The following is a 26,379-nucleotide window of genomic DNA, read 5'->3' on the forward strand; positions in this document are numbered from 1 at the left end:
CAAAATAAAAACAAAATATTTTTGGAGGTCTAAGACCAGAGAAGTGATTATTTAACTTATATACACTAGGTTTATTTTATGAGCATTAAGTTATTAGTTTATTATAAATAATGCCTTTCTGTCCACATGCAGTACCTTCACAAGCCACCAGGGTGCTGAAAAAATCCATAGAAACGAAATTTTATAAACATGGTTTTAACCTCTGAGTCTGAAAAGTGAAAGCAAGTCACCTTAGTCTTGCATTCTTTCTACTGTCCACCAGGTGGTGCCCAGGGTGGCAGAAACACTGTTCCTGCACTGTTTTACATGAATGAATGCTGAGGACAGTGCAGTTTGTCTGTTTTTGCTGAATGACAGTAAAGTAGTCCTTCTATTCTATTGTATTCTATTCTAAGTTGTATTTAAGACTATAGGAAAATGGGTGTAGGCTCTTTTCTCCTTTGACCTCAATAAACACCGTCCTCACAGGCTCACAGTCATTTTGAATAAAACATTTTGAATACAAGTCCAGCTTGTAAAATATGATCATTATAGAAATGAGGCTTATCCAGGGCATGCTCGCTGGCTAAGAATAATGTGGCTACTCATTAGTTGTGATGGCTATGTTCATGTTTTGTACCATCCATGAATTAAATCAGGTACTAGATGTAACTTCTGTCCTGTGAAAATGTCACAGTTGACTTCAACTGTGCAGTGAAGCGCAACCTGTGACCCTAACTGGCTCTACACTTTGTAAAAGAAAGAAAAGATAAAAAGGTGTCATCAGAGTGCCCACCCTTTTCACAGCAAACTGCTCAATCTGGTTGTTTTTTCTCTTGAAGAGCTTCTGCACGTCTTTGAAAACTCCACTTGCTCCATCCAGGTCTCCTGAAGCACCCTGACACACTGAAAAAACACACAAAGAGGACCATTTAGGAGCTAAAGCAAAAGGAACAGCATCCTAACAGTGTCGCTTGTTAGTGTATGCCAGACCTACCTCCGGTCAAATACGCATAGTAGCACTGTGACCAGCGAGACTCATTCTTCAGTCTTTCAAATGCCCTGTATGCATCCTCAAAGTTCAGCTCTATCATGCTACACCAGCCTGTTTCAAGGAAAAGCAGGCAGAGTGCAATTAATCTATCACTGCAGTCTGCGCCAACAGCCAGTATGTCACGACTAACCTGATGAGGAAACACGTACCAATCTCATAGAGACACACATGCTGGATCTCTCTTTGGTCTGATGCAAGTTCTAATGCATCGTGGAAACAGGCCAAAGCACTGTTGATATGGCACTGGGGACAGAGGAGAGAGCACACACACCAACAGGTAACGGTAATCATGTTAGACAGACTACATGCATGCACTGGGTGAGGGATCAGTAGGTGGTTGATTAGATGCTGGCGAGTTAATGAACCGTCTGACATGCATATTAAGTGCATGTGCTCAAAACACAGAGAGGTGAATGGTATTTACTCTACTTCTGTGAATTTCTCATGGAGCACAACACAAATAAACCATCTGCAGCTAATATGGACTTGCTGACTGATCTGTCGCTGACCATTACCGAAAGGTTACATACCTCTAGCCTTTGGACTCGTCCTTTAAAGAACATGAAAAGAGAGGAGTTGGGGTAAACCACTGACTTTCTCTGCAGAATAGCTTTCGCTTCCAGCAGCCCTGCATGCGTATCCGAGCCCTCCAGAGCAAAGAAAGGCAGCACTACGGTGTGGTACCACAAGAGGGCCAACCTGAGCAACAAAACAGGAGATTGAGCCCAGAGTGGTCAGTCTAAAGCTCTGAAATGGAATTAAGCTTATAAACGTCTTGTCAATGTGGCTTAAAACTTGAGATTAAAAATTAATTCCCAAAGCTGACACGCAGCTCTCAAATAAACCTATTAGTGAGACTCTATTATCAGCTGCTTATTCCAGGGTGAAGAGAGGACCCTGATTGGTTAACAAGCTCTATGTTATGTAATCAAAAACCACAAAATAGCTGTTAAATGACCGTTGGTGAGACTGTTTTAAATTTAGAAGAGGGGGAAAAGAAGAACTCGTATGTGACGATCTTTTACTATATGCTATAATTAACAAGTGATTAAGCTTAAACAGAACCATTAAGAACCACTCAGCAATTCCTCATTTGTTTATTATTATTATTAATAATAATATTATTATCCTAAAGGTAATTTTCTACCGCAGGAACTTGTGGGCCATTTTAGGGATGCAGGCATCTTTGCATGCTGTTTGAGTAACAGTAACTGCCTCCACTGGACCTCTTCAGGATTGTTTTAAAAAAAGGGAAAGGGTACATGCTTACATGAAGGTACTTCTGAGTGCCGATGAAAAACTGCACTGTTTGCTTGTTGCACAAAACATTTCTAAAAGATGATGAAGAACAGCAGCTGCATTGCTCAAATAGCAGTATTTTTACACTGAAATGTCACCATCAGATATCAACCATCAACCATCTCTGTTCCCTTTATTGTTGTTAAGATTTATGTTGTTTAAACTAACAAAATATGTCACCTCAGTTTAGTTTTATGGATCATTTTCTGCAATGGAATTAGAGGGTCTGACACAGCAGATTAGGGAGCTGCTCACATATAAAACTTCTGCTCGGAGTTCCTGCTGTAGAAATGAGCCTGATGTAATAAACGGTAAGACCTCCGCTCACTCACGTAGCTAGAGGGGCCTTCATGTCCTTGCTCTCGCTTGCATACATAAGGGAGGAGAGGCCCTGGAGTCGGTCCCCAGGGAAACCCAGCAGGTTGATAATCTTGAGCAGGTGTGGCGGCACCATGGAGATGCACAGGTGGAAGAGGCCGTAACCGAAGCTGACTGAGCCCTTGAGGCGGTCCAGGGCTTCGGCTGTGACACCATTCTCCACGGGTGTATTGTGGTTGGCGTTGTCTGCTGAGAGGGAGTCCTGGTTCCCAGAGGACCTCCGCTGATAGGCGTCCTGCAGCTGGCTGATGTCGCTGTGGCACTTATTGTACATTTTCCAAGCCTTACGGAGAATCCAGCCTCCTTTGATATACGCTGTCAGTGGAAACAGGAAATAAGATATTTTGGAGGACGCTCTGCACCGACATGCTGAGGTGGAAGAACAAACCCAGAAACCCAGAAGACAACTATAAAAAACTCTAAATCTTCTGTTATGGTTTTGAATTTATTGCTAATTTATCTAACTGATTGCAACAACCCATCCATGAAAGTAAGTCTTAGGCCTGACTATAAATTCTTACCATTTACTCAATATTTAACTTTATTAAGTGCCAAATTGTGTCAATTTCAGACCAGAAACAACTATACTTCATTTAGCTTGCTGTAGCAAGATTCTCACTGCTGGAAATACTGGAAATACACTGCTGGTGTATGATCTGTAACAAAAATGCTGAGAATCAGAAGAAGCTGGTAGAGTGTGCAGGAGAACAGGACAAAAGATGACAATTTAATCACTGCGAACTCTCCAGTTACTTGCACTATCTCACACAGTCTCACATGGATATTACACAGACTCCGTGCTACAGATCTTTGAACGTCTAATCTTGACAGAATCAGACATTTGCACTCTCACATCTTTCAGGCGGCAAATTACATAAGAAATGAGGATCACCTGAGAACCATTGAGCTGAATTTCTGTGTTATTATTTCATTAATCGCTTAACACTTTTTAAAACAAAACTCATCTGAGTAAGTGGGTGTTTGGTGACAAATCTCCATCACTCTGATCTATGCTATTATACAGATTCGCCAAGGCAGGTGAGTCTGCTGCCTGACCTCTGGTGTAAGACGCTTACACCGAAGGTCGTGGACAAGCATGGACCATCTACTGCACTTGCAAGACAGGCTTTACTAACCAAAACAACAAGACTCTTCCTCTGAGGGCACTAACATCCAACCCTGTGTCTGTCACCACTTGCACCTCTCTTAGCTTTTCACTTGAGTTAAATTTAAAGTTCAAGAACATCCCACAGGTTCGTTAAGTTAATGAATCATGCAAAGTAATCAGAATTATAATGTCAAGTACAAGTTCAACAATCAAGCAAACCTAGTCATGATAGACCAACAGCAATCTAACCCCCCACTTTCCCACACACTGGTTTACTTCATGAATGATGCAGATTCAGATCATACCGGCTTGTGATGGTTCTTTGTTTATTACCTGAGAGTTCCTGTTTGACAAAAGAGAGCACAGCAAGGTATACTTGGCAGTCGGCGACGATTATCTGTCTCTGCAGGCGGTCCACGACAACAACGCCGGACCGTTGAGAGTCCATCTGTAACACGCACACACAGGCACACGTCTTTAGTTGCCAGCATGCGTCTCGTTTCCCCAGCGGTTGGCAGGCATGAGGGACGGGGAGTTTCCTGAATGACCCTCCACTCCTCACCCAGTTTGTTGATTAAATTTCCCAGGAGTACTAATTGAATCTGCGAGTGAGTTTGGCATGATCTCATTGTTGCCTGCATCATTACGCCTAAAGCTGAGGATCCTAACATAGTTATCTGGATTGCAGCCTGTACCGGCCGTGATACAAGAAGATGCCAGCAACAGTGGAATCCATCTAAATCTCTACTAACAGTATCTCTGGATTTCAGTTCAGCCCCAAATTTAATGGAAGCTCTCTTATCAGTTTAGTCTACAGTTTTTTTTCAGCACCCTCCAGAAAGCCCCATAATATACACTTTGAATTCTTTTTTTTTTAAATAGCGTTGCACTTACACTCTTTTTAATCTTGTTCCTGATTGTCTCTATGACTCCAGCGCTGTCGCTCTCACACAGTTTCTCAGTGGTCCTCAGATCATCACAGGCAGTCTGCATCTTCTCCTCCTCAAATGTCATCATGGCATTCTGCAGTGAAAGGCAGGAAAAAAGTCCTTGTTTGGTGATATTTCATTGCTTCACATTAGTACTATCTTGATATGAATTTGTATTGTTTTGTAAGGCATTTTTATGCATTAGCTAGCTTACAATCTAAGAGTGAAGGAGCATTATGTAATAGCTTTAAAAGCAGGAAAGGACAAAGGGCTCTTTCTACAAAATAATGAATGGAGGAACACGGTGACATCTGTGCAGCTGTGTTTGGGATGGCTGAAAAGATGCAGCCCAGCAGAATACACACACAGGGTGAAATGCTAAATATAAAACAAGAATAATTTCTTACATTGACATAAGAAATTAATTTTGTGGTTTTATACTAGCTTGTAATAATATTATGCATGGTGCATTAAATGCCACTGGGCATGTGTGAGTGCCTGCAATGATTGGTCAGATGTCAGCACCCCCAACAGCCTTCAGGGCCATTTAGCATCTGGGGACAGAGGATGACATCATGCTGTGCGAGTGTCGACACGAGTGGGAGTGACACAGCAGTGTCTGTGAGTGTGTGTGTGTGTGTGTGTGTGTGTGACAACCATGCTGTGAAAAATCTCCTTCTGCCATTATTGAAGCATTTCAGTAATGTGCTTCACTGCAAGAGTGATGCTGATCTTGAGAGGAGGAAGCATCCATTATGTTAATGGATTTAAAAGCAAATCAAAGGAGAGGATGTAGTGGTGACAATGAGGTCCTAATACCTGGGTGAACTGTGATGGGATGGCCATTATTTTAACTCTGCTCTTGCATCTTTTACACCTCTTTCAGTGCATTGCTATTTTTTCTACCAACTTTTTGGACTACTGGCTAAGAAAACTCACCAGAAAGCTGACAAAACTGGCCCCAAAGCTCATCAATGGGCTCTGGCCCCTGTGAAGAAACAAAAAACCAGAGAACAAGAAAAAAAAATCTTTATTATGCTTTTTGTGTATTTTTGGGGTGTCCTGCAAAACCAAGATGAACATTTTTAAAAGGAGCTGCAGACCGTAACTTTTTCTGTTGGCACAAACAGAGCAGAAACAAGTCTCATCTTAAGCTGTCATGACCGCTGCCAAGGACTATCTGTCTGACATGGAAGGAGGAAAATGCAAGTGTCTCAGTGCATACATTTAGCGAGGCCACGTAGGGCTGCAACAAACAAGTATCATTAATCTGTTGTGCCTGAAAAAATATCCTTTATCCTTCACGACTCTTCAGAGCTAAAGCTGAAATCCCAAAATGTTTTTATCTCGACCAATAAGTTAAAATACATTTAAACTGATTTACATTTATTACAATGTACTACAAAATCACCAAATACTTTCATGATAGAAAATACAGTAATAAAGTAACTGACATCGTTTAACATTTTCTTTGATTTCTTAACTTTTATATCTGTCACCTGGTTTCTTAATTTCAACTCTAGTGCTATGACTTCCATTTTAAAGGTGGTGACATAAATCAGACAGATCCTCAAAGATAGCAAAGTTCTTTAAAAAATATTCTTCCGTTTGAGGTATATGTGGATCCATAGGGACATACTGTACTGTGTATATAATGTTTCAGACTTAAAAAATCTCACTAAATTGTAGGCTTCAGCAAGATTGCAGCGATTAATGCGCAAAATAATTACCTGTATCTCCTGAACAGCTCGTCGCTTTCCTTGAAGCCGTTGTTGAGCAGCATGTTAATGCCTTGCAGAGCCATCTCAGCATCATCTATGTGCTCTGCCTTCTCCTCTACCTGCTGCTGCTGCTGCTGCTGGGACTGCTCGGGACCCGCCATTGTTTATACCACAGCTCAGCGGCTGTTGGCTCAAACCAACGCAATAAAGAACAAAAGACGATGTTGTTTCTTCCCTCAGCCAAACCCGCATTAGTTTATTTCCACTGAGATAAGAGAACACGTTGAACACAGACGCGCCAGCGGCCGGCTAAAAAAAAAAAAAGATGTGCAGCTTCCGCAGGCTCCAGACGTCTGTGCACCTCAGGGATGGGCACCGATGTCCCAATCAGGCTCTATCACACTGCACTCCTACAGTTTACAGTTAGCATTGTAGTTGTAAGCTCAGTCAAACGCCGGCACGCGGTTATTTGTTACCAAATCAGCCATCCGTCAGTTTTCCTCCAGATCTTGAGATCCGTGCAGCAACACCCGATGCATTACATAACGCGGCTGCTGTGCTGCTCTGACAGCCCCACGTAATGCGCTCGTCAAACGGCCTGGCGTCATAACGCACAGCGCATCGCCGGGAGGATGAAGGGATGAGGGGAGGCGAGGCCTGCTCAAGCTGAATCCTGTCAGCCTCCATCCCTCACACTCACCCCACGCCCACAGACAGCCAAAGCCAGCAGCAGGCTGCAGTGATGACAGGTGAGGAGGATCACATCTGTCGGATTTGCGCACGAGATTTTTATTTTTTTAAATACTTGTCAGAATCGGCGCAGATGTGTGCTCAAAACTGATTCGGTTTAAAAAAAAAAGTGTAAATCTACATTTTTAAGTTAAATCCGTTTCATTGTAAAATACGATCAAACAAATAATAGATTATTGTAGCCCGTTTACCTAAAGTGCCTTGAGATGACTCCTGTTGTGGTTTTCGTTATATAAATAAAGTTGAATTGAATTAATTTTAAAAGTGATATTGGTCATCATATCTATTACTATACTATATTCAGACATTCAAATAAGCCCCCTGAAATATGTTAAATGAAATATTTAAATGGAGCTGAAAAAAATCTGTCTCAAACATGAAGTATGAAAATGCCTTTAAAAGAAAAAGTATCAGTATTAGTACATGCAGTATCAGACACCACTCAACATGCTCACAATTTGTCATATGTCCTCTAGAATCAGTATATTTTATGGTCCTACTTGTGAAATTTCATACAAACCGTGCATGACTGGCCCTGCATGTCACGTGGCCAAACAAGGGTCAATAAGCCCGTTCAGTAGAGGGTTGTGCCTCCACATAGGGCAACTGAGCTGCTCAGATTTTATCTAGAGTTCAGAGGAATATTAGTGAGAGTCTAGGGTACTCAACTCAATAACAGTCAATAAAAAAGAAACATGGAACTCGGATCAACAGTCAGTGCTGTGAGGAGTACGAGGGTGCTGGATGGTGACAAAGTACGTCCTGCAGTTGTAGTTATAAAGGATGGGAAGATACATGAAATAGTCTCGAGCTGCAGCTTTTCTGAGGATGTGGCCTGTCAGGTAAGCTGGGTCTCACTCCTCAGAACACTGCTCAGGATAATTCGCCTGTCTGTAAAATTGTAATTCACTGATTTAACACTCCTGAAGATCTTATTTCTCTAAGATGCTTGATTCATTGCATTGTTTAAAAAAACTTTTCTGTGGTTGGAAGGTGCTGGATGTGGGTGACAGCGTGGTGATGCCAGGCATTGTAGACTGCCACGTTCACGTGAATGAACCAGGCCGTACCTCCTGGGAGGGTTTCTGGACCGCCACCAGAGCTGCAGCAGCCGGAGGGGTGACGACGATTGTGGACATGCCGCTGTAAGTTGGAGACTTCACCAATTCAGAAATCAGTCCCTGCAGTCTGATCAGACAAGGTCACTGGCAGAGCGTGCAGGGTAAACAGACTGCAAAATAAATGTTGTTTTCCTCAGGCAAACATCAAAATGAATCTGAGAAGCACTGTACGTCAATGGCTTGGTTTAAAATGTCAAGGCTGAAATTTTAATTTGTGAGCAACACTTTATTCTAAGAATTATACTTACAGTGAATGAGTTTAGGGTAACTGGAAAAAGTTTAAAGCTAGAAAACAAAACATAACGATGCAGTCTTGCCTGACGGGTTAAATATAGCACAAGTAATGAAAAAAGTAATAGTAATGTAACATGTCTTCTTTATCAGTTTTATGTTTTATTCTATGGCTGAAATGATTTTTAGCTTTGGCCTGGGACCATTTTAGAAAGATTCTTTTTAAACAGTAGACATGAAGCTCTCATCAGGCCTTTGTTATTCACACAGAAACAGCATCCCTCCCACCACAACTCTTGGAAATTTTCACGAGAAGCTGCGGGAGGCAACAGGGAAGTGTTTTGTGGATGTAGCCTTCTGGGGAGGCGTGGTCCCTGGCAATCAGGTAATGTGTGCACAGCTTTAGCATGATGAACTCTACAAACAGGCCAGGTTGTAAAAAAGCAAACAAAAAAAAACAAGACTAAAGCAAAAAGCTCCATGAATGTCTCCTTGCAGCTCCATCTACGTCCAATGATCCAGGCTGGAGTGGCTGGCTTCAAGTGTTTTCTCATCCATAGCGGGGTGGATGAGTTCCCCCATGTAAATGACAGCGATCTACATACAGCCATGAAGCAGCTGCAAGGCACAGGAAGCGTCCTGCTGGTAATTTACAAACCAAAACATCTTATGTAACATTAAGTTCTCTTACTCTGTGTGTGATTTGCCTTTAGTTTGCACACAGAACATTGCCAGATGAAATAAAAAAAAATAAGCCTTTTTCTCCTGTCTCCTCCAGTTTCATGCAGAGAGGGACGTTTGGGAAGGAAAAGGAGAGACTGGTGGTAACAATCATTACAGTGTTTTATGAAAATACTTAATATAATGTAGTCAGTGTCCAAAATTCATTCATCCTTTATCCTTTTTATTTGTTTTTACACTAATAAACACTGATATTTTCTTACCCAACCCCATGTTAGACCCTTGCCAGTACTCCACCTTCTTGCGGTCCAGGCCAGACGTCATGGAAACCGAAGCTATTCGTGTTGTCACAGAGCTTTGCCTGCAGTACAGGTGAGAAAATCATCATGTTAACGAATAACCATAATATCATAGTTCATATATTTGTATAGGTTCTGTGTGTAGCAGGAAAAAATAGAGTCATTCCATAAGAAAATCAACCAAAGGGAGATGCTGATGTTTCTTATAATATCCCTGCTCCAGGGTTCGCTGCCACATAGTTCACTTGTCTTCTGCAAAGCCACTGAAACTGATTGAGGAAGCACGGCAGGCTGGAGCTCCTCTGACTGTGGAGACCACCCATCACTATCTCAGCCTGTGTGCAGAAGACATACCTGCAGGGGCCACGCAATTTAAGTGCTGCCCACCCATCAGAGGATCTGTTAACCGAGTAAACAATCATATGTACAGAAGACACAAAGTTGACTATTTTCAGCAAACAACAACAAAAAGCTACTCTCTGACTGATTTTTCCCCACCAGGAGCAGCTATGGTCTGCGCTGAAAGCTGGACAGATTGACATGGTGGTCTCAGACCACTCCCCCTGCACCACCGACTTGAAGAAACTGGACAGTGGAGACTTCACACAGGCTTGGGGAGGGATTTCTTCTTTACAGTTTGGTACTGACTCGTGCAAACACAGATGCAGAATATTTAATATTCAGTAGCAACTATCAAAAAGGCAGGCAGACCTTAATGTCTGCCACGGTCCCGGGACCTCAGCAGCCTACATCAACCCCTTCTGCATATCATACCGGCAAAGTTGATGCCACCTGCCTGCAGTTACTGCTGCCTCAGCAAGCCTCTCTCCTCCATAATTAATGTCATGTCAGATGCGTGATCTGTTCTGTATCCTGAGGAGGTCTTGCTGCAGCTTTCCAAGTATTTGTTTGGTGCAATGGAAAGACCAAATGCCAAAACTGTATTTGGATGACAGTAATGGGAATTGTTAACAGGCATTCGCATCAGTAATAACTGTAGATGGAGAAACTATTCTACTCAACTACTGCAACATAACGTAGTGTTTCAGACAATACAATTATAATCACAGCACTTTCAGCACTTTTATAGTACCTCGTATAATAGTGAACACTCTGGTGAGAATCAACCAGTTGATATGAATAGAAGAGATGATGTCTCTGTGTGTTAGCCCTCTGACAGACTGGTGACCTGTCCAGGGTGTAATCTGCCTCTCACTGTATGACAGCTGGGTTAGGCTCCAACCCCCCCGACCCTGAATGAGATAAGCAGAAGAAAATGGATGGATGGATTACAAATGAATTCTAATCCGTGGAATATTACAGGGATATGCTTCTTTTCTTTTGGGTTGGATTAGCTGCCCCCTGCCCCCACATATCCCCCATAATGCTTTTGACAATCACTGACAGTCAGTCAAAGTTCACAGGAAGGTAAACATGAACGAGTTCCAGTTTAAAGCAATCATTTACTGTTCTGCCTCAGTGAGAGAGCGGTCAAAGTCTGACACCAACACGTCTCGTGACAGTGATACGCAGTGTTTCGCCTCATACAATCTTATTATTAAAGGACAAATAGAATTAAGGAGTGGAAAAACTCTGATTTGATTAGTCTCAGTTCAGTTCTCAGTGATCTTCTTTATTACTCTCATCGTTTTCAGGCTTGTCTCTGTTCTGGAGTTCAGCCAGTAAACGAGGTTTTCAGCTCCCTGATGTTGTGAGGCTCCTGAGCCAAAAAACAGCTCAGCTGTGTTGCCTCGACAGCCGGAAGGGCTGCCTTGCCCCCAGTTATGATGCCGACTTGGTCGTGTGGGACCCAGAGAGAGAGTTTGAGGTAAGAAACCATAAACAGTCATCATATCCTGAGGCAGTCGTCTTTCATCCTTTGCTGTGTTTCACAGATTCAAGAAGAAAACATACATCATAAAAACAAGGTAAATACAATGACTGAGAAAATTTTAACAGAAACACTGTATGATGAGTTGACGAGTGTTGTTTGTATAACAGTTTGCTGTTTGTGACTGTGCAATCAGCTGACTCCTTACCTTGGCCTCAAACTGCAAGGGGCCGTGCGCGCCACCATCCTGAGGGGACGGCTCGTGTACGAAGATGGCAGCTTCTGCGCCGAACCTCTGGGGAAGCATCTCCTCATCCCTCAGAAGACAAATCAGGCCCAACTGTGAAGCACAATGACAAGCTGTCATAATAAACCTCAAATATTCAATTCACCACTGATTCTCACTGAGTGATGGTTAAAAAGTTATTGACCTCATAATAATGGAAAACAAAAACTGGCCTAAGGGTCATTTAAAAAACTAAAACTTCTGCTGAACTTTAGCATTTTAACTGCACAGAAAAATGTAATTACGATACCGCATATTTACTTCAAAAGAATACTCAAGCAAAAGCTTTCATCTGTGCACTATCTCTAAAATTAGAAACATCCTTTTTCAGAGTGACGCTGAAAAACTAGCTCATGCATTTATTTATTCTATGCTGGACTGCTGTAATTCATTATTATCAGGTTGTCCTAAAAGCTCCCTGAAAAGCCTTCAGATGATCCAAAATGTTGCAGTGAAAGGACTGACAGGGAGTAAAGTGTAAAGAGAGCATATTTCACCCATATGGGCTTCCTTTCATTGGCTCCCTGTTAAATCCAGAATCTAATTTAAAATCCTTCTCCTCACATACAAGGTCTTGAATAATGACAAATATCTTAAAGGGCCATACTCTCCCAATAGAGCACTTTACTCACAGACTGCTGATTTAATTGTGGTTCCTAGGATATTTAAAAGTAGAAGGCTGTCCACTGTGAGTCTTGTTTTAACAGGAGATTTCATCCTGGTAAAAATGAGTTTCTCCTCATCAACTATTTCCTTATGAGAGAATTGTTGGGTTCTTAATGACCCGAGATGTAATAGATTTCATTAAGGTTCATTAATGCATTTAAAATATCATCTTACAAAGTGAATTTTTTTTTAGCAAACAAACTCTGTTAATGTTTTAGGAACACTGCAGTTTAATAGTTAAACCTGAGACTCAGTTGGTGGTCAATGATTAACATCTCGGGACATGCAGGATCACTTGCTTATCTTGAAAAATGAGAACACATCAAACTACACGAGCTCATTACGCAGAGAGACCAACAAGTGTTGACATAAGAAGAGAAAGATAAAAGCAGAACATGTTATGATGGTCTTCTGACCTGTGATGCTCACTGGTCAGAAAGAGAGGTGTGTTAAGCTGAGGTGTGGTTTCTCTGGTTCCACGGCTCTTTGTGGTTTTGTTTTGCTTGTTACACTGCTGGGAACATGTCGTCCATCTCTGTACCGCCACCAAAATGCCTGCAGAAACCTCTGACTGTTCCCTATCGTCACATGTTTGGACCGGGACCTTCAAACGTCCCTTCACGGATCTTGGAGGCTGGTGCTAACCCTGTCATTGGACACATGCATCCAGAGATATTCGAGGTAACTTCAGAGGTTTAACACCAATGACTAGGATCTATATTTGGGTTGCATGCTGTCTGTGCTAGACAAAGATTGGGAATGGTTCTAACATCAGATAGATCGCTACTCGTTACACCAAACTTGGCCCTTTTTCAATTACAGATAATGAACGACATCAAGAGTGGGATCCAGTATATGTTCCAGACTCAAAACAAAATGACTCTAGCTGTGAGTGGCACCGGCCACAGTGCTATGGAGTGCGCCATCTTCAATGCAGTGGAGCCCGGGGAAAGCGTGCTTGTAGCTGTGAATGGAATCTGGGGAGAGAGAGCAGCTGAGATGGCAGAGAGGATAGGTAAGGCTCATTGTATCATTTGTACCTAACAAATCCTGGAAGATAACCAAATTCAAAAATATAATTTCCTACAACAGATGGGCACTGTTCAAAAAGAGCTTTTGCTGTGGAATACTTTCACGCCTTTTCCAAATGTACGGCAAAGTTGATGTGTGCCATCTGCTAATCTCTGAAATCGCCTAAGAAACTGTCTCTCTCACGCAACTGTGCCTCCACCTGGGCCATTGTGTGAGTTCCAGGTTACACAAATTGTGACAGGCACAACATGCATGACACCAAAGCACACTGCAAGTCAAGCTGAACATTTTCACAGACGCCATCATAGCTGTTTAAAACATTAACTTAATGTTGTGCTAGCAGCTGAACCTATAATCTCCTGAGAAAGGTTTTTACTGAGGTCATACAATAAGGGAACCATGAGCCATATATGCAGTCTATGGTAAATACTCATTAGCTGCTCTAGTATTTGCAGCATGTCCACAGTAACGAACATGTCAGGCAGTGCATTATACTGACTTTTAGGAAAATAACGGAGCATTGTGGAACATAATTAAATAATCTCCCATAGGTCTTTCCACAGGATTTGATGATAAAAATACAGAGTATTACTGCTGCTGTCTTTTTAAGGTGGCTTTCATTGGTGTAATTAAAAAAACAGTTAATAAAGAAAAACGCATGTGTATCAAACCTGCAGGTGCGAGAGTAAACACTATAGTCGCTCCTCCTGGTGGCTGCTTCACTATTGAAGAGATGGAAAAGGTATTGTTTCCTGATGCTGCAGCTATCAGGCTAATTTAATCATTTCTGTCACTGCTGCCACTTGTGTAATCACACTGTTATCTCACCGCAGGCTTTATCCAAACACAGACCTGCGCTGCTCTTTGTGGCACACGGAGAATCTTCTACGGGAGTCTTGCATCCTTTAGATGGCATCGGACAGCTGTGCCATAAGTAAGACACAGCACTTTGCCATCACCACATCTGCAGCTAGACAGATGATATAGGTGTTTTGTGATTTGCTTGCAGGTATAACTGCCTGTTTCTTGTTGACTCTGTGGCATCAATTGGAGGAGCCCCTGTTTACATGGACCAGCAAGGTGCACTGAAAAATCCTGCAAGATGTTTCCAGTCTTTATTTTATGAAATAATATATGTGGATTTTTCTGTCGATGTTTGTACTTTTAGAGATAGATATCCTGTATACAGGCTCCCAAAAGGTTCTGAATGCCCCACCAGGTACAGCACCGATTTCCTTCAGTGAGAGAGCGTGGTAAGAACTGCACATTTTTATCATTTTTATTCATTCAGAATAATAGGGTACCATAAGTATTTAAAGGTAAATTTATCCACAGCCAAAAAATCTTCAGCCGAAGGACAAAGCCCGTGTCATTTTACTTGGATTTGAGTTGGCTGGCAAACTACTGGGGATGTGATGGAAAGCCATCAAGAGTGTAAGACTTTCTCTGCAGACTGGACCGTGTTTCAGGCTCACTTTTAACCTATTACTAAGATCATTTGGTATTGCTTTGTCTCTTTTCATAGATATCACCACACAGGTCCTGTCACTGCTTTTTACTCTCTGAGGGAAAGTTTGTCTGTCCTTGTTGAAGAGGTGAGACATGTCTAGCAATTAAAAGGGTTCATGAGCCTGCAGTTTTAACATTTTATGCAATTAACTAATGAAGCACAGAATACAGTAATGGAAACAGAGCGTATCTCCTCTGTGGAAACCTGAGATAAAAGCACTGCAGCTAAAACATTTGGTGTCACTAAGCAAATGTCACATTTTCAATTAAAATCCTGACTTTTATTAAACAGATGAGTTGCAGAGTGAATGCGAAATATAGACCCCTCACTTTTCTTGAATCAAAAAAGAGAGAATAATTAGTCCAGCTGCAGCAGTCAAAACTTTGCAGATGCAGAACTCAGTTTGTTGAGGAAATCTGCAGACACCTCCCACCAGTTGAGCACTTCTTATGGCCCATACAGTTAAGCTCCAGTTAAGCAGCTGGATCCTATGTGGTTCAGTAACTGTCTTGGGAATCCCATAGAGGGGGAAAAATATCTATTATCCTGCTTATCTCAGTCTGAGTTGCAGGACAGGAGTCTAAGCAGGTATGATCAGACAGCCCTCAGCCACCTCCTCAGGTGAGGAGAGGGAAGTGGCTTTTGTAGTTAGATGCCCAAACCACCACAGCTTTCTAGATCCATGGTGGAGGGGTTTACTTGGTTAAGTGATCCCAAGAGTGTTGATGTCAGGGGCAATTTGTCAAAACAGCCACACGGTAGTGTATGAATTCATTAATAGATAATTAATTAATGAGTGAACAAATGTTTGGCTTTTGTGCAGGCTAAAATATTTCAGCCTTGTACTGATGATCATGTTCAGAGAATTAATCCTACCAACTTTAGGATCGTTATATTTATAGTCTCCAACAGTTATCAGGCCAAAATTTAATTTATCCACTGCTTTGATTGGAATACCAACAACGTGACATTCCCACCAGACTTGGTATTGTGTGCCTAATGCTAATATGAAAAGTGCTAACACACTAGTCTAAGAGTGAACATGAAACACTTTCACCTGTTAAATACTCATGTCACCCAGCATTAGAATTTAGCTGAACATGCAGCTTCACAGCACAGCTGTAGAGCACACTTTTGTGATCAGTACTCTGAAAATTGAGATATGGTTGATGAGTAAAGGACTTGCAGCTCCCTAGTGTCTGCGAATTGTCTGTGAATTTTTTAGCTTTAATTCTATAATTCAATTTTTTTAAGGGTTTGGAGAATTCATGGGAACGACATCTGAAGGTAGCCGAATATTTCCATGCTGGCCTGGAGAGCATGGGTCTCAAGCTTTTTGTCAAAGAAAAGGTAAGTTTTTAGAACAATCATAATAATCTGTATGGGAATTTACATCAAACTTGCAGCTCTTTCTTATATAAGATTAAATAATGAGCTGTTTGTTACAGCGTCTGAGGCTACCAACAGTCACTACAATTGTTGCTCCTTATGGATATGACTGGAAAGAGATCACAAGCTACATAATGAAAACACACAATCTGGAGATTTCTGGGGGACTCGGACCATCAGTTGGTTTGGTAGGAGAAAATGATGATCGAGTGCCAATATGCATCATCCAAACACATTTGTTCCTGCCTGTGTGTTTTACATTGGATGTTTTTGTCGTTTTCCAGGTGCTCCGCGTGGGACTGATGGGATGTAACAGCAGCAGGGAGAACGTCGATATGGTGCTGGCAGCACTGAAAGATGCTCTGAAACACTGTCACAAGAGCAAAGTGTAACACGTGTCTAATGCTGTAAAGATCATTTTCCCATAAGGATGAAATCTGGTGCTCATGTGTTGTGCAGTTAAATATTAAAGTTAAATACATACATAAATTGCAGTTAAGTACATTTTTAACAATACAGTAACTTGTCATGACAGTCTCTGTTAATGGGAAACAACCTATTCCACCCCCTCCCATCTGCTTTATGGTCTTTTGTTTTTGCTGTGTTCATTCACAGAACAAACCAACGTATCAATAGGCTATAATTTAATAAATATATCTATCTATCTAATTATTTAACTAAGAATTAATGATTAATTTCATTCATCGTGTCAAAGGGAGTGAAACAGATTATTTCCCTCCATACTATCAGAAAAAGAAAGGTGTTGAATATCACCTTTTACAGGACCTGTGGGTATTTAGCTGGAATTAGTTTTAAGTGATCACCTTCATCCTGATGGGAGTGTTCCCTTCCAGGGTGCCACCGGACACAAAGGGACAAAAAAGGGATAGCAAACAATAAAAATATATAGTCTTTATGACCTCCAGCTCTAAAAAACAACTAAACAGTTATGGGACATTTTGTGTCTATTTGCTATCCACCACCATTATCAAAACACCAAATCTGGGAATATCTTTTAAAACGACATCCAGACTATCAGATACCTGGAGAGTTAACGCCAACTCTTATAGGAGGGGTTGTCATCTTATTTCGCCGTATTATTACCTTATATAAATCAATCTCTAATATGAAGCATCTCAAGGAGATTGCTGTTGTGATTTGTTGAGATTTTCTGATGACATTGAATTGACAGACTTGACAGGGGGGAGGGGTTCAATCTGAGAGCGAACTTCGGGACATTGCACAATCACAGGTGAATCAGCCAGTAAATTGCCCTGTGCTAATAAAACATGTTTTATTCAGCATAACTGTTGCTTGTGATTAAGTGTATGAAGTTCTAAGTACAGCCAAGGAAGTAGAGAGCAGTTTTCCATAGATATTGGAGCAGTTGTAGGAGTTTTCTTTCCTGCATTTTTGCTTTTCTTGGATATTCTAATTCAAACAGACTGACGGAGTATTTACACGGTGTTGTAGGCAAAATCTAAATGATCTGTGAAGGGGGATGATGGGTAAACAGTAGAGGGCAGCAGTCGGAGAGCTAATGGGCTGGCTGAAACGTGACGAAATGAAACAGGAAGTGCGTCATTGTGTTTCCTTGTTGACGTTTTGTTTTAGGAAAAGGCGGCAAATGGTGATAGGGCACAGGTCTGTTTCTAGGGCTTGGCTTCAGTTTGTTCGTGGTTTCTGCAACGTTCACCGCAGCACTGACGGACAGTGGTCGGAGATGGCGGGTAAGAGAGGAGCGCTCATCGTGCTGGAGGGGGTGGACAGGGCCGGGAAGACCACGCAGTGCAGCAAGCTGGTTCAAGCTCTGCAGCAGAGCGGCAGGCCGGCTGAGATGATGAGATTCCCCGGTGAGAATGCTTTCCGTTTTTCACCGAAGGAGCTTAAAGTTCTCCTCTGGCTTTAACGTGTCTGACGTGTTGTCCCGGGGCGGTTTTCTTCATGCAGACAGGACCACGACGATCGGACAGCTGATTGGGGCTTACCTGGAGAACAAGAGTGATTTGGAGGACCACACGGTGCACTTGTTGTTCTCTGCAAACCGCTGGGAGATGGTGTAAGACTCTACGTTAGTGTGAACATATGTGCCAATGAAAATCTGTGCGGAAAGAAAATCTCAGGTGTGTTCAGTACCTTTAATCAGGTCTCCTGAGGTCGGCTTCCTATTGGCTGCAAATCAGTGTCAGTGGACTGATCCTCGAGCTAACATGTAGGAAGTGACACGTTCCCAAGTTACTCTGATGACAGGCACTACAGGAGGAATGATACAGAGAAAATGGGAAGCAGTCCATGTTTGGACTTTTCAGTGCTTTAGGTTTACTTCATGCAGTCTTAAACAGGGGCGGATCTACAGGGGTGCCACCCTATAATATTCTCTTGCCACCTCAAATTTGCATATGACAGTGTTGTTTATTAAAAGAAGCTAGCATTAACACCTTGAGCCTAGCTACAATTAACACTGAATATAAATTCTAAAACTGAATATACTGCATATTGTCAGGCCTGCAGGCCTGTGGTGTTTTGTGGCAGACAGACTACTTCACTGGCACAATCAATTTGTGTGGCATCTGATTGTTCTGTAAATGTCTTTGTTTACAAAATTTGTGCATAGGTTTTTAAAATGTACAATTTAATTTGCATTTCAAGTTATGAAAATAATTAACTAAACATGTTTGTGGTTTTTACAGTAAAAAATAAACTTTTGCTGACTCTGATTTCATATTTTTTTGTGATTTCAGATCACATGTATTATTACAGTATAGCAATGAAAAAATAACTGTAAATTCAGACATGTGAGGTTGTGCTGAAAATAATGATACAAAACTAAGCAAGGCAAAAGAAGATCAAGCTGTTATTAAAAAATGGCAGTTATACCCTGGACCCCAGAGGGTTAACCTAATAAAACATGAAATATTAGGTTTAAATGTTTGGTGATAAATGTGTTGATGACAGTGCAGATTTCTGGCATTTTGTTTACATTCAAGCACAAAACAATCAGATTATTTCTGATATAAAAATGACTATGAAACGTAAGTTAGACTTGTGATTGTAAATGAACCGCCCCATGTTCTGTAGCTTTCTGGTTTTTATAGTTATTGGGCTACATTAATTTTTATTATATAGGCTATACACTACATAAAATCAAAGGTGTAATGAAAGGTGTATACTTATTGCAGTTAAATTATTTTAATCATATATATAATGCATTTTACAGAATGTAACACCTGCATATGTGTAAAACAAAATGTCTTTGCCTAAACACTAATGGTCTGGCTCAACTGGAGACACCAGGCTAATAAAACCCAACAGTGTGATCAGCAGCTGGACGAGTGTTTTAATGTCAGGTGTAAAACCTAAAGCAGACAAACGGGTGGATGAAGACGGAGCAAAGATTTCTGATCTTGTCTTTCTTTTTAAAAAATGAAGGGACAAATTCTGAGCAAAACGCTAACAAAGCAGAAACCCAGTGATTTGTATTGATGGCTTTGTTTAATTTATTTCAGTAGTATTTTTTTTTTTTTTGTGAAGAAAAACTCAGATGTTAGTTTTTATAGGACACCCCAGAAAGTTCATTGTGAATTTTATGAATCAATAGCTTATTACGTGTGAATTTATTTATTTTTTATAATGAAAAAAAAAAATCAAAGTCATGATTTGCAGATAATTGTAGCAGTTTGATCCTCTTGAGATCAAACTGGGCTGCCTGTGGCACGTGAATTAAAATGGTTTGAGACCCTTTAACACAGGCTTTGAGCCTTATGGCTGAAAGGACTAGCTGTTTATTGATGCAGAACTAAATATTTCCTAAATCAATATCACATTTTTAAGGTTTCCTAAAAAGTAAAATCATTCTATGAAAAAAATCAGTTAGTGCTTCCCACCTCAGAATCAGCTGATTTATTTTTTTACAGCAAGTTTAGTACAATTAGATAAGCCATGTTCATTTTTTTTACTTCATGCTATGAATGTTATAAATCACAGGTCCTTAAAAGTGCATAGTGGTGAGTTCAGTTTCACGCTTTTTTTTTAAAATTTTTATTTGCATTGGTTCCTTCTCCAGTTTTTTAAGTGCAAATGGACTGATTGGCAAACACGACAGCAAACACTGCTGGTTGTATCAAATGTGCTGACATTTTTGTTTCATTTCCTTTAAGTCTTTACACAGCCTAACAGATTCTAATCCACAGGCCTTTAATGAAGAAGAAGCTGGAGCAAGGCATCACTCTGGTTGTAGACAGGTATGCTTTCTCTGGAGTTGCTTTCACCAGCGCTAAGCCGGTAAGTGCATTTATTCTGCTTTTCAAACTCCATCCATCAGTTCGGTATTGCAACATGCAGTCGAGCGTGACAGATGGAGGTTTTTTGTCTTCTTCAGGGCTTCCGCCTGGACTGGTGCATGCAGCCTGATGTGGGACTGCCAAAGCCAGACCTCGTAATGTTTCTGCAGCTGAACCCGGCCGAGGCTGCTCTCAGAGGACAGTTTGGGCAAGAGAGATACGAGACGAGCGTCTTCCAAAGAACAGTGCAACAGCGGTTTGAACAGCTGATGAAGGATCAGACAGTAAACTGGCAGGTATGAGGGAAGCCTGAATGGAAGATTTATTCCGACAGGATGTTTAAAACGGGGATGCATCGGGCCGATATCTGTGTGATCAGATGCCACCTGTCAGCTGCAAAGCACCGCCTAAACTCTATTTCGTGCCTGCGACACCAACAGCTTTTCTTCATGTCTTTATAGTTGCACTGGCTTCCTTTTCCTGATCAGTCTGTGCCATCACATACAGTAATGTATCATGTTACCACCTCCAGCGTTATTTTACTCCACCTGTCTTCATCAGGTCCACTCCACACTGACAGGTGTTGGTGAGAGCAGTATAAAGCTTGACTTGCACTGCAATGACTGAAGTGAACAATGAGAGTATGCTTTATCTTACTTTATCTTGGGCCTAGTGTTATTTATTGTTCTAGAAATAAGAATTCAGAATGTGAATTCTTGGATAGTTTTCATTTTTACAAAGTTATGAAAGCAGTCTGAGGTTCTCTTATGGGGCTTTCACACAGGATGTATCATGCACCGAGCTGTGCTCACTACTAGAATCAGCGAGCTGCAGAGCAAAGAGCTAAACAGGCAAAGCTTCACCACTGTTAAACGCCACAGCTGCATCTATTTGGATAGAAACCCGTTTCCAAGGAAGTCTTTTCCTCCTGTGGTTCTGATATGAACTTTTCCACTCTGTCTGCTGGATGTCTTCTTTCTACTTTAGGGCAGTCCAAGTTTATATTTGCTGAACTGTGGCAGCGGTGTCTGCAAGCACTCCAATGCTGCCTCCTGTGTGAAAGCACCTCCACAGTCTCTTCGTTGCATCTTATTAACGTTAAACTATCTGGAAAAAGACTAAAGTCGCCGATTTGTTCTAATTATCGAAATTTTCTTCCTCAGGTGATCGATGCAGCACAGAATATTGAAAATGTTCACAAAGACATCACAGCCCACAGCCTCAATGCCATCAACAAAGCACAGAACCTGCCGCTCGGAGAGCTCTGGAGTGAAACTCTTAAAAACTAAAGTCCTCTCCTGCACCCCACAAACTTCATCCCACACGTTTACTTGAGTAAAATATTACGTCCCACACTTGTACAAGTCAAGAGAGCTATACAAATTGAAATTCAGCTCTTTTTATTTTTGCTTTTTTCATTCTTTTACATAACTATTGTTCTGTCACCTGCCTATATACTGCTTTGATTAAATAAATAATCTTCCAATGGATGAGTGTATATGTTTCAGACTTGGCGAGGATACAACTAAGACAACTTGTCTTCAGATTTGACTAAATTTGGTTTCGTTACAGGCTGTTACAGACGTCAGTTATTAGTGACAAACCGCGTAAGCCGTGGGCATCATGACCGCACCGTGTTTCTACACAACATAAAACTGTTATGGCAATTTTACTAATGGAGTCAGGGAAAGGCACCATATCACTTCAGAAGAAACATTTAAAAGTGTTAAGACTTAAATGGAAACACGTGTATGTGAAGATGTGCATACAGAATTTATCCTGAGCTCCTGCTACAGCTCCCCTCCACACCCCTTCCCTCCCCTCCCTCAGGCAGTCTCAATGATGGAGCATTCGGAGGCTGTGTGCCACACACTGACTACACCACTGGAGCTGGACTGGCTCAAGAGTTTTCCAGTTCACGTTCCTTCACTCAGGCTTCCCTTCTGATTCAGAGAAGACACGGTGAATCTTCCGTCCGCCATCGAGAACAGCAAATCATTGTTCGTTATGTTCGTCACAGGGAAAGGATTTCAAATTCCTCGTCCTCTGAATCGAAGAATCGCTCCAACCTGTCTGAGTCTGAGAAATCTGCAAAGGAAAATTTAAAAGAAAAATTTAAATTAATGTTTATTAACTCTGTGAGTTAAGACTCCAGAAACAGTGTTTTATTTATCTTTAGGGGGGATTCACACATCTTCCTTGCTGTCATGCATTTTCTTGTTTGGTGAGCTTTACGACCAATCAGTGTAGCATTATTGCCACTGGCCCTAAGCTAAAGAGTAGCTACAACACTCCCCTCACAGAGTTGAATTCGTTTTTAGCATATTTAAGAAAATAATTTGCAGTATATTTACCAGGAGTAAGGTTAAGGGTGTCCACGCTGACCATATGAGAGGGCTGGCTGTCTACGAGTTCGAACATAGGCAGGGTCCCTCTGTTGCAGGACAGCTACAAGACAAGGACAATTATTTTTGCGATATTCCAAAAACACAGCGATGCCTTTATTAAGTTGTAATAAACAAAAATTGATGTTACAGACAGAGAGAGACACACCCTTCTTATGCGCATACACCAGTCATCAAACTCATCCTCTGTTCTGCAGAAAAAACCCTGGAAGAGCACAGAAAACACATTTATGTCTAACTATTAATATTCATATCTGCACACAACAGCCTGTGTGTCATCCGATATGTTGTTCTGTTGATTGTTGTATCAGCCGGAGGCACTTCTGAAAGGTCTTTGGCAGCATCTGGACACAGCATGACATTTTTTCCAAGCCCATCGTTATTCCACTAGCTCTTTACATGCCCCCACTGCCTTATCAGGCTCTTTCATACTTTCCAACAAATGCTGGACAAACTTGGGATGAGATCTGTTAACATCTGTTAACCTAATGGAAGGTTCAGCTATGGATCTTTTTCTTTAGTTAGTGGGTAATCTGTTTTCCCCTTTATTATCCTCTTTACTGTACGGAGGAAAATACTGTCAGACATAAACTGCTCCGTGGCGCAAAAAAAGGTTGGGGACTGCTGGTCTAAGAGACGAAGACTGTTCTAAGAGCTCTGCACTGTCAAACTCTCCCTGGCAGTCCTACCGCTGCGATGGATGGGTCCAGTTCACAGATGTGCATGCGACAGGGTGGGTGCTGGCAGTGGTACGTCTCATCGGGGACCTGACTGTCTTCAGACGGCTCCACTGCAGGCTGTGTGGTGTGTGGGTCTAAATAGATGAGTTCTTCTCCTGGGGACAAAAACACGTGTTCAGACCCAAGCGGGTAACTTAATGAAGGTGTTTAAGAAGAGAAGGAAAAAAAGAATCACATGATGAACATGAGCTGTTTAGAATGCACAGTTTATTTCACAAACACAGAGACTAGACATACCGACATAACCAATGAAGTAATGGGCACTGTTGGGTTTTCCCCCAATAACACCAAGGGACTGAGGCAGCATGAAGCATTGCTGTGAAAAGAGACAAGAGGGTTTATCTCACCCCAGCTGTGGCTGAATTTGGCTTATATATATATATATATATATACACCATGCTGGCACTGAATGTCTCCTTAAAATCCCTTTCCCTAAATTAAAATCTATGATAACTTAACGGGAGTTTTATTCAAGTACCGTTCTTGCATTGTTGATCCCATAATGCTGTCAGTCATGAGGGGTCATTAAATTAATAATGAAGCTTTTTATTTCCGTTTCAGCTGAACAGAGATGTGCTTTTTACTCCATGTGTTAGACGCTGGGATTGAGAAGCGGGCAGTGGGAGGCCGTACATAAATTCTACAGCACTGAGATTATTGAATCTGTGGAAGTGACTTGTAATTCTGGAAGTGGATAGAGATTTAAATTAGCAGAAGCTGCTTTTGAATACTTTTGTATCTTGGCACTGCTGATGAATTATTTATCTTGTTCCCAAACAGGCATCTGCACTACCCACAACCCTTTTAGAGTTTTAGTACGGATAAAAGTCAGGCACACGGAGACTACATCCATTATCTGACTGAAAAGCCGAGGACACTACATGCTCAGACTGTCGTAACTTTTAAATAGTTATTTTCCTGGTCACTAACATAAAAGAGCATCCAAAGACAGACATCCTGCATGACTTTCTGACTGGTGGTTGGTCACACTTGCTCCAGGCTCCAGTTGCCTAGGTAACCGTCTGTAAATGTGTGTACCAAGCTGTTGCGTGTCAGTCAACTGTATCATTTGCTCTCATTGGTTGTCATTTCCCTTGCCTTGTAGTTTAGAATAGTTTTGCCTGAGCCCACTTTAATTCACCAACAGTTATATCAGCTGTAGTCTGGGCTCAGTGTCATTGATTTCTAAGGTCTCTACGCTGCTACTTCCTTCATGTGTGATTCTCCTTAACAGTATTGGATTTCTGATTTCTAAATGCCTCACAATCTACAGTTCGTCATTATGTCATTTCTTTGTGGTTATCTGTCATTTTTCCCATTTTGCAAATCACATCTGCACTGACAGTGCTCATTTTTCATGATACAATGGCCATAACTACTCACAGAATTAGTTGTGTCATTATGCTGTACATGCTAGTTTCTCACCTTGAGGGTATCAATGTAGGCATCATTTATATCGCTCAGGCCCAGCCTGAGGGGGATGAGCAGTACCAGAGGTCTCCAGAGCGCCGTCTCCTCCTCAGCCATGGCACACGCTCCCTCCAGGCATCCATTAAGCTCCCCAACTCCCTCCGATTCTCCATAGGCTCCTGCAGCATCCAGCCAGGGCATGCAAAGGCGCTCTACAGAAAAATGATCACAAAAAAAATTACTCAGATTACTGTCGACCATGCTGCCAGTACAATACAGTGAAGGAAAACTACACCAGATACAAATTAGGTCTGTGTAGAGTTATGCTGCTACTGGTAAATTAAGTAGCAGCATAACTCGGTCTTTGGATGAACTTGGTTTCTTTGCAGAGACTCATATCAATCTGTAGATGTTTACACACAGAAACTGTTAGATTTGGTCAAACAGGAACTGTGTAAACAGTCCACAGTTGCAACACAGCTGCACTCACTGATCTCCTCGATGACCACAGTGTTGTCCATCGCCACGTGTACAACTACTTTGCTCCACGTATCAAACACCGCCAGCTTCCTGAAAGCAAAACAGCACAGTCACACGTTTTAATTTTACCCCAGCGCTCCAAAACACTAGAGAACTGCCCACCCTCTGGACTTCCTGGTCCACTGGGAGGTTTGTGAGCCAGTCTGATGGAGGTGTAAATTTCATGGGGCAAACAGGAAATTTTTCATCAAGTTTCAAAACATGGTGGTTCCGTGTTTCTAACGTTTTTGTGTTTTGGGTTTTGATTAGCGTGAAATACGATTCTGAGACTATATGTGATGTCACAGCACCGTAATTCACTTTAGCAGCAAACTCCTGACAGCAACACTTTTGACAATCCGAATCAGCGCTTTCTTTTACATCCATATGAGTTACCCCTCAGACATAAAAGGGTTATGGGGTATAGACGTATAGACGGGGTATAGGCAAGTGGCGTGGACACCAAAGTTGTGAATGAGATATCTCCAAAACAAGTCGATGTAGGACTTTGAAAGGCAGGTGCATCTATGAAAAATCTCAAACCAGTACAAATACTGGTGACCTTGAACTCAAGGTCAAGTTCAGACATCAACGGGTAGACCTGGTGACCGGCAGTATGTTTATTTGTTTGGAAAATGTACACCAAAGGGGTACTTCACGTTAGAAATGATTAACCAACCAATCAGCATCCATTGGGAGACTGCTAGTATTTATGTGCAGCTTGCCATTCACTGTAAGAAAACTATGGGGGAGAGGGGGGG

The 26,379-nt window shown here is 41.6% G+C and overlaps 5 protein-coding genes across 5 annotated transcripts in view; 3 read left to right on the forward strand and 2 right to left on the reverse strand.

Annotated features, from left to right (window-relative positions):
* The window catches only part of LOC102211270 (tetratricopeptide repeat protein 39C-like), an 11,585-nt gene extending 4,509 nt beyond the window's left edge, over positions 1–7,076 (reverse strand). The window contains exons 1-9 of the mRNA XM_005727193.2: positions 6,478–7,076; positions 5,687–5,735; positions 4,713–4,841; positions 4,152–4,266; positions 2,665–3,025; positions 1,564–1,732; positions 1,183–1,276; positions 977–1,084; positions 776–885 (exon numbers count right to left, since the gene is read on the reverse strand). Coding sequence (XP_005727250.1) covers positions 776–885; positions 977–1,084; positions 1,183–1,276; positions 1,564–1,732; positions 2,665–3,025; positions 4,152–4,266; positions 4,713–4,841; positions 5,687–5,735; positions 6,478–6,629 — 1,287 coding nt within the window. The 5' untranslated portion in view covers positions 6,630–7,076. The remainder of the gene's footprint in view (positions 1–775; positions 886–976; positions 1,085–1,182; positions 1,277–1,563; positions 1,733–2,664; positions 3,026–4,151; positions 4,267–4,712; positions 4,842–5,686; positions 5,736–6,477) is intronic.
* Positions 7,077–7,886: 810 nt separating this feature from the next.
* LOC102211553 (allantoinase, mitochondrial) lies at positions 7,887–11,750 on the forward strand. Its single transcript, XM_005727194.1, has 11 exons — positions 7,887–8,060; positions 8,212–8,363; positions 8,841–8,955; positions 9,069–9,215; positions 9,349–9,394; positions 9,530–9,623; positions 9,774–9,960; positions 10,052–10,190; positions 11,206–11,378; positions 11,446–11,478; positions 11,578–11,750. The coding sequence occupies exons 1-11, from the start codon at positions 7,914–7,916 to the stop codon at positions 11,725–11,727; spliced, it is 1,383 nt and encodes a 460-aa protein (XP_005727251.1). The 5' UTR covers positions 7,887–7,913; the 3' UTR covers positions 11,728–11,750.
* Positions 11,751–12,848: 1,098 nt separating this feature from the next.
* On the forward strand, positions 12,849–16,736 carry agxta (alanine--glyoxylate and serine--pyruvate aminotransferase a). The gene is made up of 11 exons (XM_013909371.1): positions 12,849–13,014; positions 13,156–13,348; positions 14,043–14,107; positions 14,199–14,299; positions 14,375–14,445; positions 14,534–14,618; positions 14,701–14,799; positions 14,891–14,960; positions 16,130–16,225; positions 16,324–16,452; positions 16,549–16,736. The coding sequence occupies exons 1-11, from the start codon at positions 12,856–12,858 to the stop codon at positions 16,654–16,656; spliced, it is 1,176 nt and encodes a 391-aa protein (XP_013764825.1). The 5' UTR covers positions 12,849–12,855; the 3' UTR covers positions 16,657–16,736.
* A 1,012-nt stretch (positions 16,737–17,748) lies between these two features.
* dtymk (deoxythymidylate kinase (thymidylate kinase)) lies at positions 17,749–22,032 on the forward strand. Its single transcript, XM_005727196.2, has 5 exons — positions 17,749–18,117; positions 18,215–18,323; positions 20,455–20,545; positions 20,643–20,840; positions 21,708–22,032. Exons 1-5 carry the CDS (start codon positions 17,805–17,807, stop codon positions 21,831–21,833), a joined length of 837 nt encoding a protein of 278 aa, XP_005727253.1. The 5' UTR covers positions 17,749–17,804; the 3' UTR covers positions 21,834–22,032.
* atg4b (autophagy related 4B, cysteine peptidase) overlaps positions 21,928–26,379 on the reverse strand; it is an 8,978-nt gene continuing 4,526 nt past the window's right edge. Inside the window, exons 7-13 of the mRNA XM_005727195.2 lie at positions 25,590–25,669; positions 25,115–25,311; positions 23,927–24,005; positions 23,639–23,784; positions 23,098–23,154; positions 22,899–22,992; positions 21,928–22,632 (exon numbers count right to left, since the gene is read on the reverse strand). Of these exons, the coding sequence (XP_005727252.1) occupies positions 22,559–22,632; positions 22,899–22,992; positions 23,098–23,154; positions 23,639–23,784; positions 23,927–24,005; positions 25,115–25,311; positions 25,590–25,669 (727 nt within the window). The 3' untranslated portion in view covers positions 21,928–22,558. The remainder of the gene's footprint in view (positions 22,633–22,898; positions 22,993–23,097; positions 23,155–23,638; positions 23,785–23,926; positions 24,006–25,114; positions 25,312–25,589; positions 25,670–26,379) is intronic.

Source organism: Pundamilia nyererei, unplaced genomic scaffold, assembly GCF_000239375.1.
Source record: "Pundamilia nyererei isolate P.nyererei 1_Seehausen unplaced genomic scaffold, PunNye1.0 scaffold00023, whole genome shotgun sequence".
Taxonomy (NCBI): Eukaryota; Metazoa; Chordata; class Actinopteri; order Cichliformes; family Cichlidae; genus Pundamilia; species Pundamilia nyererei.